We start from the raw sequence: 15,701 nt of genomic DNA, 5'->3' as shown, positions 1-15,701 counted from the left end.
TTGAGATGTGGTGCTGGAGAAGACTCTTGAGAGTCTCTTGAACTGCAAGAAGATCCAATCAGTCAGTCCTAAGGAAATATATATTTTATATTTAAATCAACCCTGACTGTTCTCTGGAAGGTCAGATGCTGAAGCTCAAATACTTTGGCCACCCAATGAGAAGGGAGCACTCCCTGGAGAAGACCCTGATGCTGGGAAAGACAGAAGGCAAAAGAAGAAGCGGACAACAAAAGATGAGATGGCTGGACAGTGTTACTGATGTAACTAACATGAATTTGAGCAGACTTCAGAGGATGGTGGAAGATAGGGGGGCCTGGCGTGACTTGGCCCATGGGATCGCAAAAAGTCAGACTCAACTGTGCGACTGAACAGCAACAAAAAGATTTCCAGGGCTTCTTGGAAGGACTTTGCGTTTCCACCTGTGCCAGAGCATGTGCATGAGCCGAAGAGTTCCATGGGATCGAGCCCTATAAATGCGTTTTGGCATCATGTACGCAAGGTACCAGTTTCAGATCCTCCTCAAGCAGGATTTAGTTTTGAATAGCCATCAGGCTGTACAACCTGGCCAAAGACAACATTCATTTTGGGGACTGTTTGTTTGTTTGTTCCATGCAATCCCAGCCACCCAAAAGGACGTGAACTTCTGCACACCGCCCTTTGCTGCCCTGCAGGGATTTCTGCAAGACCCACAGAGGGAGTGCGCTTTAGCACAGGAAGGGAGTGGCCCATTAGAAAAGGGTCCAGCTGCAACCCAGTCCGCCAGAACCCAGCTGGATCGCTCCATCCGCTCTTTGAACTTGGTGTATTCCCCCTATCACCACCACTACCCAGGGAATTAGCTTTACAAACAAAAAGTCAAAACAACTGCATCATTTGGGCACTTTCCCCATTCCCTTTGAGGACTAAAATACTTGCATTTTGTCCCTGGATTCCCCTTCCCTCTGGACACATAGCTTCATCAAAAAGCAGAACGCTGCTGAAAAACAGGCTTATGGACCCATCTACCAAAGCCCAGTCTTTCCCAGTAGTGGCTCCCACTTAAAGTTGTAACACCCTACCATTGGCCCTCCCCTGGTGCCAATCAGTAGGCTGGCCAGCCACGTACTGGCAGCAAAAGGAGGCCTCGCCTGTGTCATCAGTAACATGGCGATGCCATTTCCAGTATTCACTGGAAGCAGGGCTCTTTTCTACAGGAGCTCCTCTACATATTAGGCCACGCCCCTCTGATGTAGCCAATCCTCCAAGAGCTTAGAGGGCTCTTAGTACAGGGCTTACTGTAAGCTCCAGGAGGATTGGCTACATCAGGGGTATGTGGCCTAATATGCAGAGGAGGTCCTGCTAGAAAAAGAGCCCTGACTGGAAGTAACAACAACTTGTTGCTGCTGACCCAGGGACACAATGGTATTTGGGCAAAAACTCTGGTAAGATTTCTACCATCAAGTTTTTGCCCAAGTACCAGAGCATCCTTATGTTGCCATTGATGTGATGACGTCACTTCTGGTGCACGCTGGAAGTGATGTCACCGGCCATCCCAACCTAGGCTTCTCTTTGTTTCCAATAAGTGCCCTCCACCTCCTGTGTACTGACTGCAATACTTAGCTTGTGTCACATGCATTGCCTAGACCGGCCCTCAATAGTAGTGCTAGAAGACAACATCAGTGGAAGGTCTTGGCCTCTCTGTCCCATTTGTTGGCCCTAAAGGGTAGCTGGTTAGTCACCATGTGGGTCAGGACGATGGACTAGATGGACTACTGGTCTGATCCCAAAGGGTTCTTCATGTTGTCATCATAGCTCAAACACGTGGCTAGGTTGCAAGAGCTAGGCATTTTGAGAGCTTTTATATTTCATGACATCTAGGAAAGAACTGTTGGAAGTGGAGGAGTGCATACTGTCTCCTGCCTCAGACCTCAGAGACAGCACTATAGATTTAGACGGGGGTGGAATTCCAGCAGGAGCTCCTTTGCATATTAGGCTTCACACCTCTGATGTAGCCAATCCTCCAAGAGTTTACAAAAAAGAGCCTTGTTAAGCTCCTACTATAATTCCACCCCTGGATTTAGACAGATAGAGGAGTTCAGGATCCACAGGGCATCCTTTCCTTCCTGTAATCTGATACTATCCTTTTGAAGAAGAACGCTATTCTTGGGAACAAGACTTCCTTCCACTTTCTCGCTCTCTCATGCACAAGCAAAGAAGAAGTATGCTCTCCATCTTTAGCACCATGGATGCAGGACATACACTCTGCATCCATCATAGCTAATTCAATAGATTCTGTCCCTACCTCTCATCCTATACTATCTGGAATGGAGTTCCCTAAATAAAAGACACTTATTAGTTTGAGACTGACAAAAGACTCTGTGTAACTCTGTTGCTTCACTAGCTCACACAGTAAGGACACACAGTACCAAGAAGCATCCTGTTACCTAACAGAGATCGATGACTGAACCATATCAGTGAATCTTACAGGGCCCAGCATACTTCTAACCACACACAGTACTGAGGAGGGGCTGATGCATGTAAGCCTCATACGCCTTGATACCTAACAGAGATTCATGGCTACACCATACCAGTGAATCTAAGAAGAACTGCAGCAGCTGCCAGTCAGCCAAATCCTTGGCCTGTGGTTTGTAGATAGTTCAGAGATTCATCTTGAGTACTGAATGAAAAGCAAGCAGCAGGAGGCTTGACTCATAGGTTTAACAAAGGCACTTACTTTTGTCCTGAGCTCTGATGGTGTAGCTGCTGTTCAGAAATGGCTCCTCCTGGCTGGCAAACCAGTCCACAGCATTCCTCACCTTGGAATGAGAGGAAGAAATGTGGAAATGCAGCGTATTCTCTTTTTGGTGTTGGTTCAGTTGAACACACAACAGGCTCAATGCTTCTCAGTTCATGGGGGTGCAGCCAGGCTCACAGTCTGGCATATACTGATACTGGAGCAGCTCACCTGAAACAGTGCTTGTTCATTCCATGCTGCATGAAAGGAGGAGGAGCTTCCAGTTTCCCTCTCATCCAGTTTTGCCAGCAGAAATGGTGGCAGCAGGGGGGCATTTCAGCCTTTTTCTCTAGCTCCATGTGCCCAAGGAAGGACATGTGGGGCCAGAAAAAAGAGGCAAAACCCCCTCCACTGGGTGGAAGTGGGGCAGGAGGGAAATTGGAAGCTCCTTCCCCCGCGCCTTGTGGTACCGAGTGAATGAACACTATATGAAAAGAGTTCCCCCTGTGTATGTCTGATTGTGAGTCCGGGTAATCACCCATGACCCAACATGTAGTGAACATACTGTACATTTGAGCCTGAAGCCAACAGTCAGCGCTGGGACCTGAAGGGGTTGAGACCATTACTGAATGGGCCCCTCCATGTATGCGTGTGCATGTGTGTGAAAGAAACGCCATCAAGTGGCTTCTGACTTATGGTGACCCTATAAATCAATCAACATTAACAGCAAATCCATCTCAAGTTGGATCTTCTTTCTTTCCTGCTGCCTTCAACTTTTCCTGGCATTATCATCTTTTCCAGTTACCAAAGTTACCATAGCCTCAGGCTCGTCATTTTAGCTTCTAAGGAGAGTTTAGGCTTGACTTGATCTAGAACCCACTAATTTCTTTTTTTTTTTTAAAGGCAGTCCACAGTAGCCATAAAAACTCTCCGACAACACATTTCAAATGAATCAGCTTTCTTCATTGTCCAGCTTTCCCATCCATCCATAGCAATGAGGTATTATGGCATGAACAGGGATTTTTTTTTGTAGCAGGAACTCCTTTGCATATTAGACCACGCCCCGATGTAGCCAATCCTCCAAGAGCTTGCAAGGCTCTTCGTACAGGGCCTACTATAAGCTCCAACAGGATTGGCTACATCAGGGGTGTGTGGCCTAATATACACAGGAGTTCTTGCTGCAAAAAAAGCCCTAGGCATGAATTAACTTGATCTTGGTCACCAGTGACACCTCTGCACGCTGAAGAATCTCTTCTAGCTCCTTCGTGACTGCCCTCTCCAGTCTCTGGTTTCTTGCTTGCAGTCTCCCTTTTGGTTGATGACGGAGCCAAGGAATAGAAAACCGTGAACAATTTAAATTTCTTTCATCATCGACCTTCAAGTTGTATAATTCCCCAGAAGTCATTACTTTTGTTTTCTGGATGTTCAGCTGTAATTCTGCTTTGGTACTTTCTGCTTTAACCTTCGTTGGTAGTGGTTTCAACTCGTCACTCTTTTCTGCCAGTCATGTGGTTTCATCGGCATGCCTCAAATGGTTAATGCTTCTTCTGCCGGTTTTCACTCTGTTGTCTTCTAAAGCTAATCTAACCTTCCTTAAAATATGCTCTACATATAGACTGAACAGACAGGGAGATAAAATACATCCTTGTCTGACACCTTTGTGTTGTCATGCAGACCGCTCTAAGTCCATGACAGCACAGTGCAAGCTAGGAGACTGGTAGCAGGAACTCCTTTGCCTATTAGGCCACACACCCATGATGTAGCCAATCCTCCTGGAGCTTACATTAGGCCTTGCACTAAGAGCCCTGTAAGCTCTTGGGGGTTTGGCTACATCAGGGGTTCTGTGTGGCCTAATATGCAAAGGAGTTCCTGCTACAAAAAAAGCCCTGGGTACCAGGTAACAGAATTCAACATCCAAAGATTCTCAGATTGCTTTTTTTTGTAATGCAAGTTACTAGTTCATTAAATTGCAGGCTTGCAAATTGTAAGACGATGCCCAGAGAAACCTCAGAATTTGGAAGGGTGGGGCATGCTGAGTAGGATTTCTAATGGCCTGAGACAAAACTTCAGAACACGTCTTCATAATGATTGGTAACAGAAGACGTATTGCAAAGAAAAACGTATTCCTATTGAGATCCTTCATTTGGATACTTGATTCCAGTGGCAGAATCCAGAGCTTCTGGAACACTTGGCTTTGTGAGTTCTTCCTTTACACTACGACTACATGATCCCTCAAAAATAATCCCAAAGGGGACCAACTTCCAAGAGAAAAGTGATTTGTGGGAAATTAAACAAATATGTTAACTTTGCATAGTGTCACACACACACACACACACCCTGTGGAATAATGTCACTTCTGCACAGCTTTGGGAAGAGCAATTAGATAATTGCAGGTCCCTTGATTAAAAACTGGCAAATTACCTGAAGTTTCGGAGACAGGGTGTGGCTGCTGCCATTTTCTAACCTATCCAGGGAGAGAAAACAGTTGTCAGGAGGAGTCTATTTCAGACCTTAAAACAACGATTCAGTTTTTTACTGGTTGTAAAGACTCAGGGCAGACATCACACAAAACCAAGGGTTACGTTAACCAGGGAGAGGCTGGTTTGCCAGGATTTGTCTCACAGACAACCAATCAAATCCTGACTTGCTGTAGTTAAGTGCTGGTTTCATTGCCTTCTTCATGTAGCCAGGAGGGCAATGGAAGTCAGGATAAAACCAAGGTATCCACATTCAGACATCATGCAAAAAGACAGGCAAGGCTACCTGTAGTTAACAAACCAGCTCCAGAACCTGGCTTGGTGGATTCTTACCAGTTATAGCGGTTGGGCCTGCATTCCGACAATCACAAAACCACAGTTAACTTTATTTACACCACGGTTTTCCATTATGTCTGAACTGACCTTATAGTAGGCACATGCATGTATTTGAGAAATACATTCTGAAGCAGAAGAGTGATCCTAAATAACAAGCCTGAAAGAGGCTAGAGGAATGGGCAGCTCCCCATTACAGAATGCCTATGTGGTTCTTCAGCTTGTGGGGAACCTCATCTCATCATTATGAAATGCCTATGGTTCTTCAACCTGTAAAAGTTGGACTTTCCTGGACAAAGCTGAAGGAGTATTTGGGTTGCAGAATGCTCACAGCACATAACATAGCAGAGCCAATCTTGTGTGCCAACAAGAAATCAAGTTATACATAGAGCCTCTATTTTTGCCAATCAATATGAATCCTTTGTCTGGTGTAGTGGCTAAGTGCTCAGACTCTTATCTGGGATAACCGGGTTTGATTTCCCACTCCTCCACTTGTGGCTGCTGGAATGGCCTTGGTTAGCCATAGCTCTTATAGGAGTTGTCCTTGAAAGGGCAGCTTCTGGGAGAGCTCTCTCAGACCCACCCACATCACAGGGTGTTTGTTGTAGGGGAAGGAGGTAAAGGAGATTGTAAACCGCTCGGAGACTCTGATTCAGAGAGAAGGGCGGGGTATAAATCTGCAGTCATCTTCTTCTGGGACTCTGATTCAGACAGAAGGGAAGGGTATAAATCTGCAGTTCTTCTTCTCTTTCTTCTTTAGAGATGCAGGAATCATGTCCTGCTCTCATAGGCTATCTCATAGAGCAGGAGGGGGGAGGAGGAGGAGAGTTGGTTTATTTCTGAGAGAACTGTGACTGAGGCCACCCAGATGGCTTCATGTGGAGGAAGAGTGGGGAATCAAACCCAGCTCTCAAGATTAAGAGTCTGCTACTCTTAACCAGTATACCAAACTGGCTCTCAAAGAGTACTGTAGCACAGTGTGGAGAGAAGGTGTCAAACTGGAAGGAAGAAAGATTCCCAAAGAGCAGCAATCAAAAGGATAGAATTAGAGAGTAAAAGAAAGGATGATCTGTGTCCTGGCCTCTCTTATTAAACCCCCTCTGAAGTCTAAGGCTGAGGCAGAGCAAAGTCCTGCACATCCAACACAAGCTACTAAGGGCATGACAACATATGGGGAGCAACGTATGGGGAGCGGAGTTGGTTCCAGCCTTCTAACCAACTCACTTTCACAGGCTTGTGAAGATAACAACTGAGGTTGTAAATCGCACTATCCTGCCAAGTTGGGAACATATGGCACACATGACATCAGCAGATAAACTGGCTGGATGACTCCATTCAAAAGGAGTCATGACCGCTTGCTACAGTGAAGTGCAATTCTTGGCAACCCTGCCCTGTGTAGCTGCCAAGAACCAGGTCACTTTTTATACCAGTTTCCTGCACAGAAGTCACTTGCAAGTGGAAGAGAATGCAAAACACCCTTTTGAGTCCTTGTGTGCTGAACATTTCAAGAATAAGATGGTATCTGTATAAAAAGTAATTTCTGGAAAGATAGGCAGATGATGTTTCTATATTCACAGTCAGAGGACAAGAGGAGCATAATTACAGATGGGAGCGTAATAGAACTTGGGAGTGAGGACTGGATGGCAACTGAGGGCCGGATGGTGACTGAGGGCCATGTGTGGCAACTAAAGGGTCAAGGGAAGCGAGGGTTACCAGAGAGGGAAGCACATTATAGTGTCTATATGCCAATACTAGAAGTCTCCAAGCCAAAATGGGAGAGCTGGAGTGCTTGGTGTTGAATGAATTTAGAAAGGGGTTGTTTTGGAGAAAAATAGGTGGTGGAGCTCATCCAAGGATTGTTATGCAGCTGCAATACTATTCAATGGACAAGGAGGTGGAACTCTCAGAATGAGGAGGTGGAACTCTCAGAAAGATTCAGGAGCTGTGCTCCTGTGAGCTCCCACTGAATCTGAGGCCTGAATTTAGATACAGTAGGTATCTCAGAAATATGGTGGAGTAGGGAGAATCGATGGAATACAACCATTCCTGCATATAAGATCTATAGGCAGGACAGGGAGGGACGGGTTGGGGGAGTGTTGCATAGTACATCAAAGAGGGCACAGAATCAAATAAGGTAGAAAACATCAGAGGAATTAACTCCCCAGGAGAAGCAGTATGGGTGGAAATACTGCCCTGTGACGCAGAGTGGTAAAACTGCAGTACTGCAATCCAAGCTCTGCTCACGATCTGAGTTCAATCCCGGCGGAAGCTGGGTTCAGGTAGCCGGCTCAAGGTTGACTCAGTCTTCCATCCTTCCGAGGTCGTTAAAATGAGTACCCAACTTGCTGGGGGCCAAGCGTAGATGACTGGGGAAGGCAATGGCAAACCACCTCATAAAAAGTCTGCCGTGAAAACATCATGAAAACGACATCACCCCAGAGACAGAAATAACTGGTGCTTGCACCAGGGGTCTATATTTATTAAAGATCCCTGTAGTGCAGACTGTTAAGCTGCAGTACTACAGTCCAAGCTCTGCTCACAACCTGAGTTTGATCCCGGCAGGAGCTGGGTTCAGGTAGCCGGCTCAAGGTCGACTCAGCCTTCCATCCTTCCGAGGTCGGTAAAATGAGTACCCAGCTTGCTGGGGGTCAAGTGCAGATGACTGGGGTAGGCAACGGCAAACCACCCCATTAAAAAAGTCTGCCATGAAAATGTGATATGCACCCCAGAGTCAGAAACGACTGGTGTTTGCACAGGGGACTACCTTTACCTTTAAGGGTTATTTAGTCAAACTTTACAATCACCGACCTGATCAAACCCTGGAGGCTGTTCATGAGATGGAGAAGGAAATAAAGGAGGTGACTAAAGCAGATAGAGCCCTGTGTGGCGCAGAGTGGTAAAGCTGCAGTACTGCAGTCCTAAGCTCTGCTCACAACCTGAGTTCGATCCCGGCGGAAGCTGGGTTCAAGTAGCCGGCTCCAGGTTGACTCAGCCCTCCATCCTTCCGAAGTCTGTAAAATGAGTACCCAGCTTGCTGGGGGGAAGTGTAGACGACTGGGGGAAAGCAATGGCAAACCACCCCGTAAAAAAAGTCTGTGAAAACGTTGTGATGCGACATCACCCCAGAGTCGGAAATGACTGGTGCTTGCATGGGGGACTACCTTTACTTTTTTTTTTTTTAAGCAGATAATATTATACTGGGAGACTTCAACTACCCTCACATTAACTGAGTATATATGTCCTCAAGTCATGCTGTAGAAATGAGATTCCTGGACATCATAAATGACTGTGCACTGGAACAGTTGGTCACAGAGCCAGCCAGAGGAGTAGTGATCTTGGACTTGGTCCTGAGCAGGTCTCAAGACCTGGTGAGAGATGCAGAGGTTGTTTCACCAATTGGGGATAGCGATACTATAGTTCAGCATTCAGGTCCATAGAAAGTTACCGCTGGAGTCCAAAATAATCAAATAGTGAAATAATCAAATTGAAACAACATTCCGTCTGGATAGCATGTGCATGGGGAACAAATAAAGGTAATAAAAACTGCCTGTTAATTGCTCTATTGCTACAAGTCTGGGTGAAACAAAAAGACGTTTTTCCTAGTGATGTTCCTGTCGACCTAATTTACTTTTTAACATGTTAACATACCTTATAAACATCATTCTAGTTTGCCATTAGAAAAAAGAGAATACATTAGAATATAATGAAAATGGGTTTAGTATATGTAATGTGATAAACAGTCAGTATCTCTTATTTGAGCATGTTAATACCACAAACATTATTTTGATATGTTATTCTAAAAGTGCAATTAACAGGCAACTGTTATTGCCTTTTATTGGTTTCCCATGCAAATGCTATCCAGACCAAATGTTCGTTCAATTTGAGTATTTCTTTATTTTGCCATTGGATCCTAACTTTGTACTAGTTTGCATTCTTAACCATTGCCCACCAGCTTTGACCTTCTCACATGCCCAAATTCTCCTCCTCCATTCACAAACAATCTGAGATAGAATGGAGGACTCACACTCGGTTCCTGCGATGATCCTGCAGCTGTTCCCTCAGGACAGGACCCAAACGAGTGTCCTCGGCCACACATTCAGAAAGGGTCTGAAAAGGAAAGGCCCAACATGATCCCTTTGCTGTGATATATATTTAAAGCAGGGGTACCTTGTCTCCCCAACCTTAAAAAAAGCTTTTCAAATAAACTTTACTGAAATATACTGAACACAATTATAAAACATCAAGTAATATTGCATAAGTGACGTTTAATACTTTAAGAGAACAACTTCAGCATAAACAATGCAAAACTGTTGAATATATCTAGTTGATAAACATATGGAGCAGAGGTCCATCAGTGGTTATTAGCCACAGAGTGTTAAAGCTGCAGTACTGCAGTCCTAAGTTCTGCTCACAACCTGAGTTCAATCCCAACGGAAGCTGGGTTTTCAGGTAGCCGGCTTGAGGTTGGCTCAGCCTTCCATCCTTCTGAGGTCGATAATATGAGTACCCAGCTTGCTGGGGGGAAAGTGTAGATGACTGGGGAAGGCAATGGTAAACCACCCCGTAAAAAGTCTGCCGTGAAAACGTGAAAGCAACGTCACCCCAGAGTCGGAAACGACTGGTGCTTGCACAGGGATAGATAGAACACTGTGTCTGGAGCAGTGATGCACTGTATTCTTGAAGCTTGGGGGTCCACAATGGGAGGGCTTCTAGAGTTCTGGCCCCTCCTGGCTGCACCTGGGTTTTGGACACTTTGTGACACAGAATGTTAGACTGGATGGGCCATTAGCCTAATCCAACCTATCTTCTGTTATGTTGTTATGTTCTAATTCTATGGTAAAAACCATAGAGTTTCTGGCAATTCCTAGAATTACCCCATGTCACCTCTGGGTTGGCAATGACATCACAGAAGTTGCACTCATCTCTAGCTGCCCACCCACAACCCTCCTGGTGGTTGCCTGGCAATCCTTTCTCCACTTACTCACTCCCTGAACCCAAATCACCGCAAGCTTTTGTCCAACCTTTCAGGATCAGCGATCATATTTCTGCAAATCCATTTAAACAACCTTATGAAACCATGTAGCTGGGGCCAGTGTACTTGTAGCATATGCCCCCAGGAAAGCAATTTCCCAACCATCTGGAAGACATCTATAAAACTGCTTTTTCAGCTGGCTCCTTCATCAAGGGCGCATTTGAAGTTGAAAATATACGGACTCCCACTGGCAGGCGATCAAGGCGGTATTTGCTTTCTTTGGAAAGTGCTGTGTTTTTACAACGCATGTTCCTGGTGTTTCGATGGTGTTACGTGGTAAATGGTTGGCTTTTGAGCTATTGTGGGTAATAAAAAGTTACAAACAAATAAATCTTACCTAAACTTGGCTTCTGCTTTTTACTGTACTCCATGGATACCTGTTGCACATCCAGTGCGGGGGTGGAGAGGCCAAAGTGCCTGGGAGATCTCAACGGGCTCTCAACATACTAGTTTATACCACCAAGGGTCAGCTGGCAAACAAGGCTGCACCTGTGTGACCTTTCACCTTCAGAGCAGTGGCTGAGAGTAAAACAGGAAGCCAATTTGTCTGCCTAGTGAACGATCAAGATGGGGAGCCCTGTTTGTCTGTCTGTAGCGGTAGAAAAGAGCAAGAGTCCAGTCATACCTTAAAGATTAACAAAATTTGTGGTGGGGGATGAGCTTTCATGAGTGACTGCTTGTTTCTTCAGATACCGAGCAAATGGGCATGCAGTGTGACCATCAGAAGAGCCCTGCTAGAATAGACCTGTGCTCCATCTAGTCCAGCATCCTGTTTCACACAGCCAGGGGGCTTTTTTGTAGCAGGAACTTCTTTGCATATTAGGCCACACACCCCTGATGTAGCCAATCCTCCTGGAGCTTACAGTAGGCCCTGCAATGAGCCCTGTAAGTTCTTGGAGGATTGGTACAGGACCTTTTTTGTAGCAGAACTCCTTTGCATATTAGGCCATGCCCCCTGCTATAGCCAATCCTCCTGGAGCTTACAGAAGGCCCTGTCAGAGGGCAAGTGATAAGAGCCCTGTGATAAGAGCCCTGTAAGCTTTTGGAGGATTGGCTACATCAAGAGGGGTGTGGCCTAATATGCAAAGGAGTTCCTGCTACAAAAAAGCCCTGCACACAACTGCTCTGGAGGAGCCAAAAAGCAGGACTCAGGGATCAAGACCTTCCCCTAATGCTGCCTCCTGGCACTGGCATCTAGAGGTTTACTGCTTCTGAACATGGAGGTTCCCTTTAGTCACCATGGCTAACGACTGAGGGACCTCTCCCCTATGAATCTGCCTAATTCCCTTTTGATGATGACTATGTCAGCAGCCATCACCCTGCTCTCTGGCAGCGAATTCCACAACTGAATTACAGTACGTTCCTTGCCATTTCTGAAAGACCTGTCCCTGGGATCACCGCATAGGGCAAAATCCATAAACACTCAGAGGCATGGCTCTACTGCCTCCCACTTGCAGAACAACCAAATTCCCTGCCAAGTTTAATAATGCAAGGATCACGATTGTGCCGTAGGCCTGAAAACAGGCTCGAGGCTGGATCACTTGACTGGACTGCGGGCTCTGAATAAGTGAAATCAAGAATCCATGACCGTCAAAGGTCTACTTCATGCAATGAATTTTATCATCATTAAATTTCGCTTTGCGTCCAAGGATAGCTGTATTGGTCGGCAATAGCAGAACTAGGTTCGAGTACAGTGGCACCTTGGAGTACAACAAGATGTTCAGGGTATGAGCAGGCCTGGCGTGTCCAAATAGGGGTGCCACCTGGCCCACAGGGGCACGCACCTTATATGTACTTATATATTGCTGAGTTATATACTGATAGTTTGGGGAAGGAGTACAGGAGAACCCCAAGGTCATGTTTTGCCCTATGCTCCTGATGGTGCTCCTTACCTTCCTCTCTGACCTGCAGGGCTTTTTTTGTAGCAGGAACTTCTTTACATGTCAGGCCACACACCCCTGATGTAGCCGATCCTCCTGGAGTTTACAGTAGGCCCTGGACTAAGAGCCTTGTAAGCTCTTGGAGGACTGGCTACACCAGAAGGGCGTGACCTAATATTCAAAGGAGCTCTTGCTACAAAAAAAGCCCTGCTGACCTGGATAGCACAGGCTAGACCAATCTCATCAGATCTTGGAAGCTAAGCAGGCTCAGCCCTGGCTAGTATTTGGATGGGCAGCCTCCAAGGAATACCAGGGTCATTATGCAGAGGCAGGCAATGGCAAACCACTTCTGAAATGTCTCTTGCCTTAAAAACAAGTCTCGCTCGCCAACTAGTGGAGCATAATGCTAAAAGAGGCAGAACTTCTGGCTGCCAGACCATCTTAAGATCTCCTGGCTCTACTACACACACTGCTCTGTGATTACTAATTAATTGCTCCTTGACCCTTCCCCACCCTCATACCTGCAAGAAGGTCAAGGCGCTGGATTCTGCCTGCAGCAAGCGTCCGTACAGCATCACCCACTGGTTCACCAGCCAAAGGATCTTCTGCTTTTTGCTCAGGACGTAGGCAGCCTTGTCGTGTTCAGTGCCATCGGAAGGCTCCGCATGGAAGGTGAGCACAAGTCAAGGAGGCACAGAGTGGCAGGCAGACAGAGAACACCGCAGGGTAGTTTTGAAACAATTGCTTTCCTTAAGCACATTTGTCAAAATCCTGGAAACAAACTCAAATGACACAGATCTCCCACAGTGCCAATGTTTTGTAGGCATGGGGAAATGGGAGGGCAAGAGCCTTTTGGGGAGCAAAAAGAGAGAGGAAGTTTCAAAGGGCACTCATGTTGCTCTGTAGCGAAGAGTGCGGCAGCACCTTAGAGACCAACACATTTTTTTCAGAGTGTAAGCTTCTGAGAGTCTGAGAAAGGGGTTTTTGACTCTCAAAAGCTTAAACCCTGAATCTCTTGTTGGTGTCTAAGGTGCTACTGGATTCAAATCTCGCTCCAATCCATGCCCCCCCCCCCCAAAAGGTTGTATGTGTTGAGAAGTTGCTGGGAAATTACAATTTGATGTAGTGGTTAAGTGTGCAGACCGGGTTTGATTCCCTACTCCTCCACTTGCAGCTGCTGGAATGGCCTTGGGTCTGCCATAGCTGTCGTAGGAGTTGTCCTTGAAAGGGCAGCTTCTGGGAGAGCTCTCTCAGCCCCACCTACCTCACAGGGTGTCTGTTGTAGGAAAGGAAGGAGATTGTGAGCCACTCTGAGATTCGGAGTGGAGGGCGGGATATAAATCCAATTTCTTCTTCATCATCATCAATACCTACACTATTGTAACAATACCATTTTAATTTGTGTCAGGGATGCCCGCAGAAGTTACGTGTACAAAACTTGACATTTCTATAGCATAAGAATCAGCAACAGTGCCCTCCATAGAGTTACAAGCTCTGCAGTGGGAAATTCCTGGAGATCTGGGGACAGTTCTTGGGAGGGCAAAGTTGGGGGAGGGGAGGGCAGCAGGAATGTGATGTCATAGAGCAGGGGTGGCCAACGGTAGCTCTCCAGATGTTTTTTGCCTATAGCTCCAGCCATTGGCCATGCTGGCTGGGGCTGATGGGAATTATAGGCAAAAAACATCTGGAGAGCTACCGTTGGCCACCCCTGTCATAGAGCATGAACCCCCCCTCCCCCCCCAAAAAAAAGCTGCCATTTCCTTCAAGGGAACTGATATCTCTAGTCTAGCGATCAGTTGTAATGTTGGGGAAACTCCAGGCCCCACCTGGAGACTGGTCACCCTAAAAAACTGGCTGCTGAAGAACACTGCCCCCACCCCAGCATTTACCCATTCACAGGTGGGAGGAATTTGCGAACTGTGTTCTAAAGGCATTCTCTAGCAGCCCACTGTAACAAGGGACCCCAATAAAAATTCCCTGCCAATTCTAGTGCTCTCAAGTCCAAATCCAAGCAGTGAAGGATATTGTTCGAGCAGAACTCTGCAAAGCTGTGGTGTAGGCATGAACACGTTGTGCGTCAAGAGAAAATCTCCAAGGAATGTGTCTGCAAAGAAAGCGGAAAAGTCATTGGGAAACAGAAATTCCAACTTAGGATACATAGATGTGTTTCCAGCCAGAGAGTTTGAAAGACTTAAAGGCACTTGAATCTTGAGAAAAGGGGGTGGCCAATTCCCCCTTCCTGTTGCAAACCTTCCTGCTGTTTTTGAGATTCTGCTGCCCCCCCCTATAAGGTTGCAAGATCCCTCTCAGAAACTGGCAAGGGGTGGGTGATGACTTGCCAAGAGCAGAAGGGAGACCCAGGCTACGCTGCTGGCAAAGTGGTAACATTACTTCCAGCATGTACTGGAAACGACATCATCGCATTGTGCCAGGTGATGCTCTGTTATTTGGGCGAAAACTCTACGGTAAAAATGGCTTCTACATAGAATTTTTGTGCAAATAACAAAGCATCACCCCGAAGTTGCTGATGTGATGACATCAATTCCAGTACATGCTGGAAGGGACATTGCCACGTTGCCAGCAATGTAGCCTGGGCCTCCCCCCTGCTCCTGGTAAGTCCCCCTGCCAGCCAACTGATTGGCAGCAGGGGGTAGGGCCCAAGTGCAGGGGATCTCCCATCTCCAGCAGGGGCCTGGAAGCCCCATCCCCGTGGGAGGGACTCGATGTACTGCAGTGGGAAAATCGCACTCTGCAAAATGCAGGGATGGTTGGATACAACCCTTTACCAGCAAACATGGGAGATCTGGATTCACATTTTCTACACCCAGACCTCAGGTTCAGAGCAAGTCATATGCATTGCGCTCAATACACCTGTCTGCCTCCATCCATTTCCTAGGAGAGGGGAGCCAGAACAGCACAGGTAGAGCTTCAGCCTCTCCCGCACCAAACTCCTCATTGCCGGCTCCTCCCTTCAAGTTACTCTGTGCTTACCTACGGGGTCCGAGAGAGTAGAGTCTGAACGCATGGTTTCCAACAGATAATCAAGAATCTTTTCAGGGGTCCCAGCCATAACTGTGTATCTGAGGTGGAGAACAAGGCATGGTCATCTCAGATCACATGACTAACAGATATATATATATATATATATATATATATATATATATATATATATATATATATATATATATATATACTGTCAATATATATAGGTTTGCATGTGGGAAGCTCTTTCAAGCAGTTGTTGTAAAAGTACCTTTTCCCAAGTC

General features: G+C 46.3%; 2 protein-coding genes across 2 annotated transcripts in view; one reads left to right on the top strand and one right to left on the bottom strand.

Moving 5' to 3' along the window:
• The window catches only part of SLC48A1 (solute carrier family 48 member 1), a 456,994-nt gene that overhangs the window by 284,480 nt on the left and 156,813 nt on the right, over window positions 1-15,701 (top strand). The window lies entirely within an intron of this gene.
• The window catches only part of RAPGEF3 (Rap guanine nucleotide exchange factor 3), a 98,809-nt gene that overhangs the window by 18,526 nt on the left and 64,582 nt on the right, over window positions 1-15,701 (bottom strand). The window contains exons 12-17 of the mRNA XM_060253309.1: window positions 15,427-15,515; window positions 14,461-14,539; window positions 12,957-13,107; window positions 9,548-9,630; window positions 5,135-5,177; window positions 2,714-2,795 (exon numbers count right to left, since the gene is read on the bottom strand). Of these exons, the coding sequence (XP_060109292.1) occupies window positions 2,714-2,795; window positions 5,135-5,177; window positions 9,548-9,630; window positions 12,957-13,107; window positions 14,461-14,539; window positions 15,427-15,515 (527 nt within the window). The remainder of the gene's footprint in view (window positions 1-2,713; window positions 2,796-5,134; window positions 5,178-9,547; window positions 9,631-12,956; window positions 13,108-14,460; window positions 14,540-15,426; window positions 15,516-15,701) is intronic.

This window comes from Heteronotia binoei, chromosome 13 (assembly GCF_032191835.1).
Source record: "Heteronotia binoei isolate CCM8104 ecotype False Entrance Well chromosome 13, APGP_CSIRO_Hbin_v1, whole genome shotgun sequence".
Lineage (NCBI taxonomy): Eukaryota > Metazoa > Chordata > Lepidosauria > Squamata > Gekkonidae > Heteronotia > Heteronotia binoei.
Note: the sequence above shows the minus strand (reverse complement) of the source record. Positions and strands in the feature narration are given on the sequence as shown.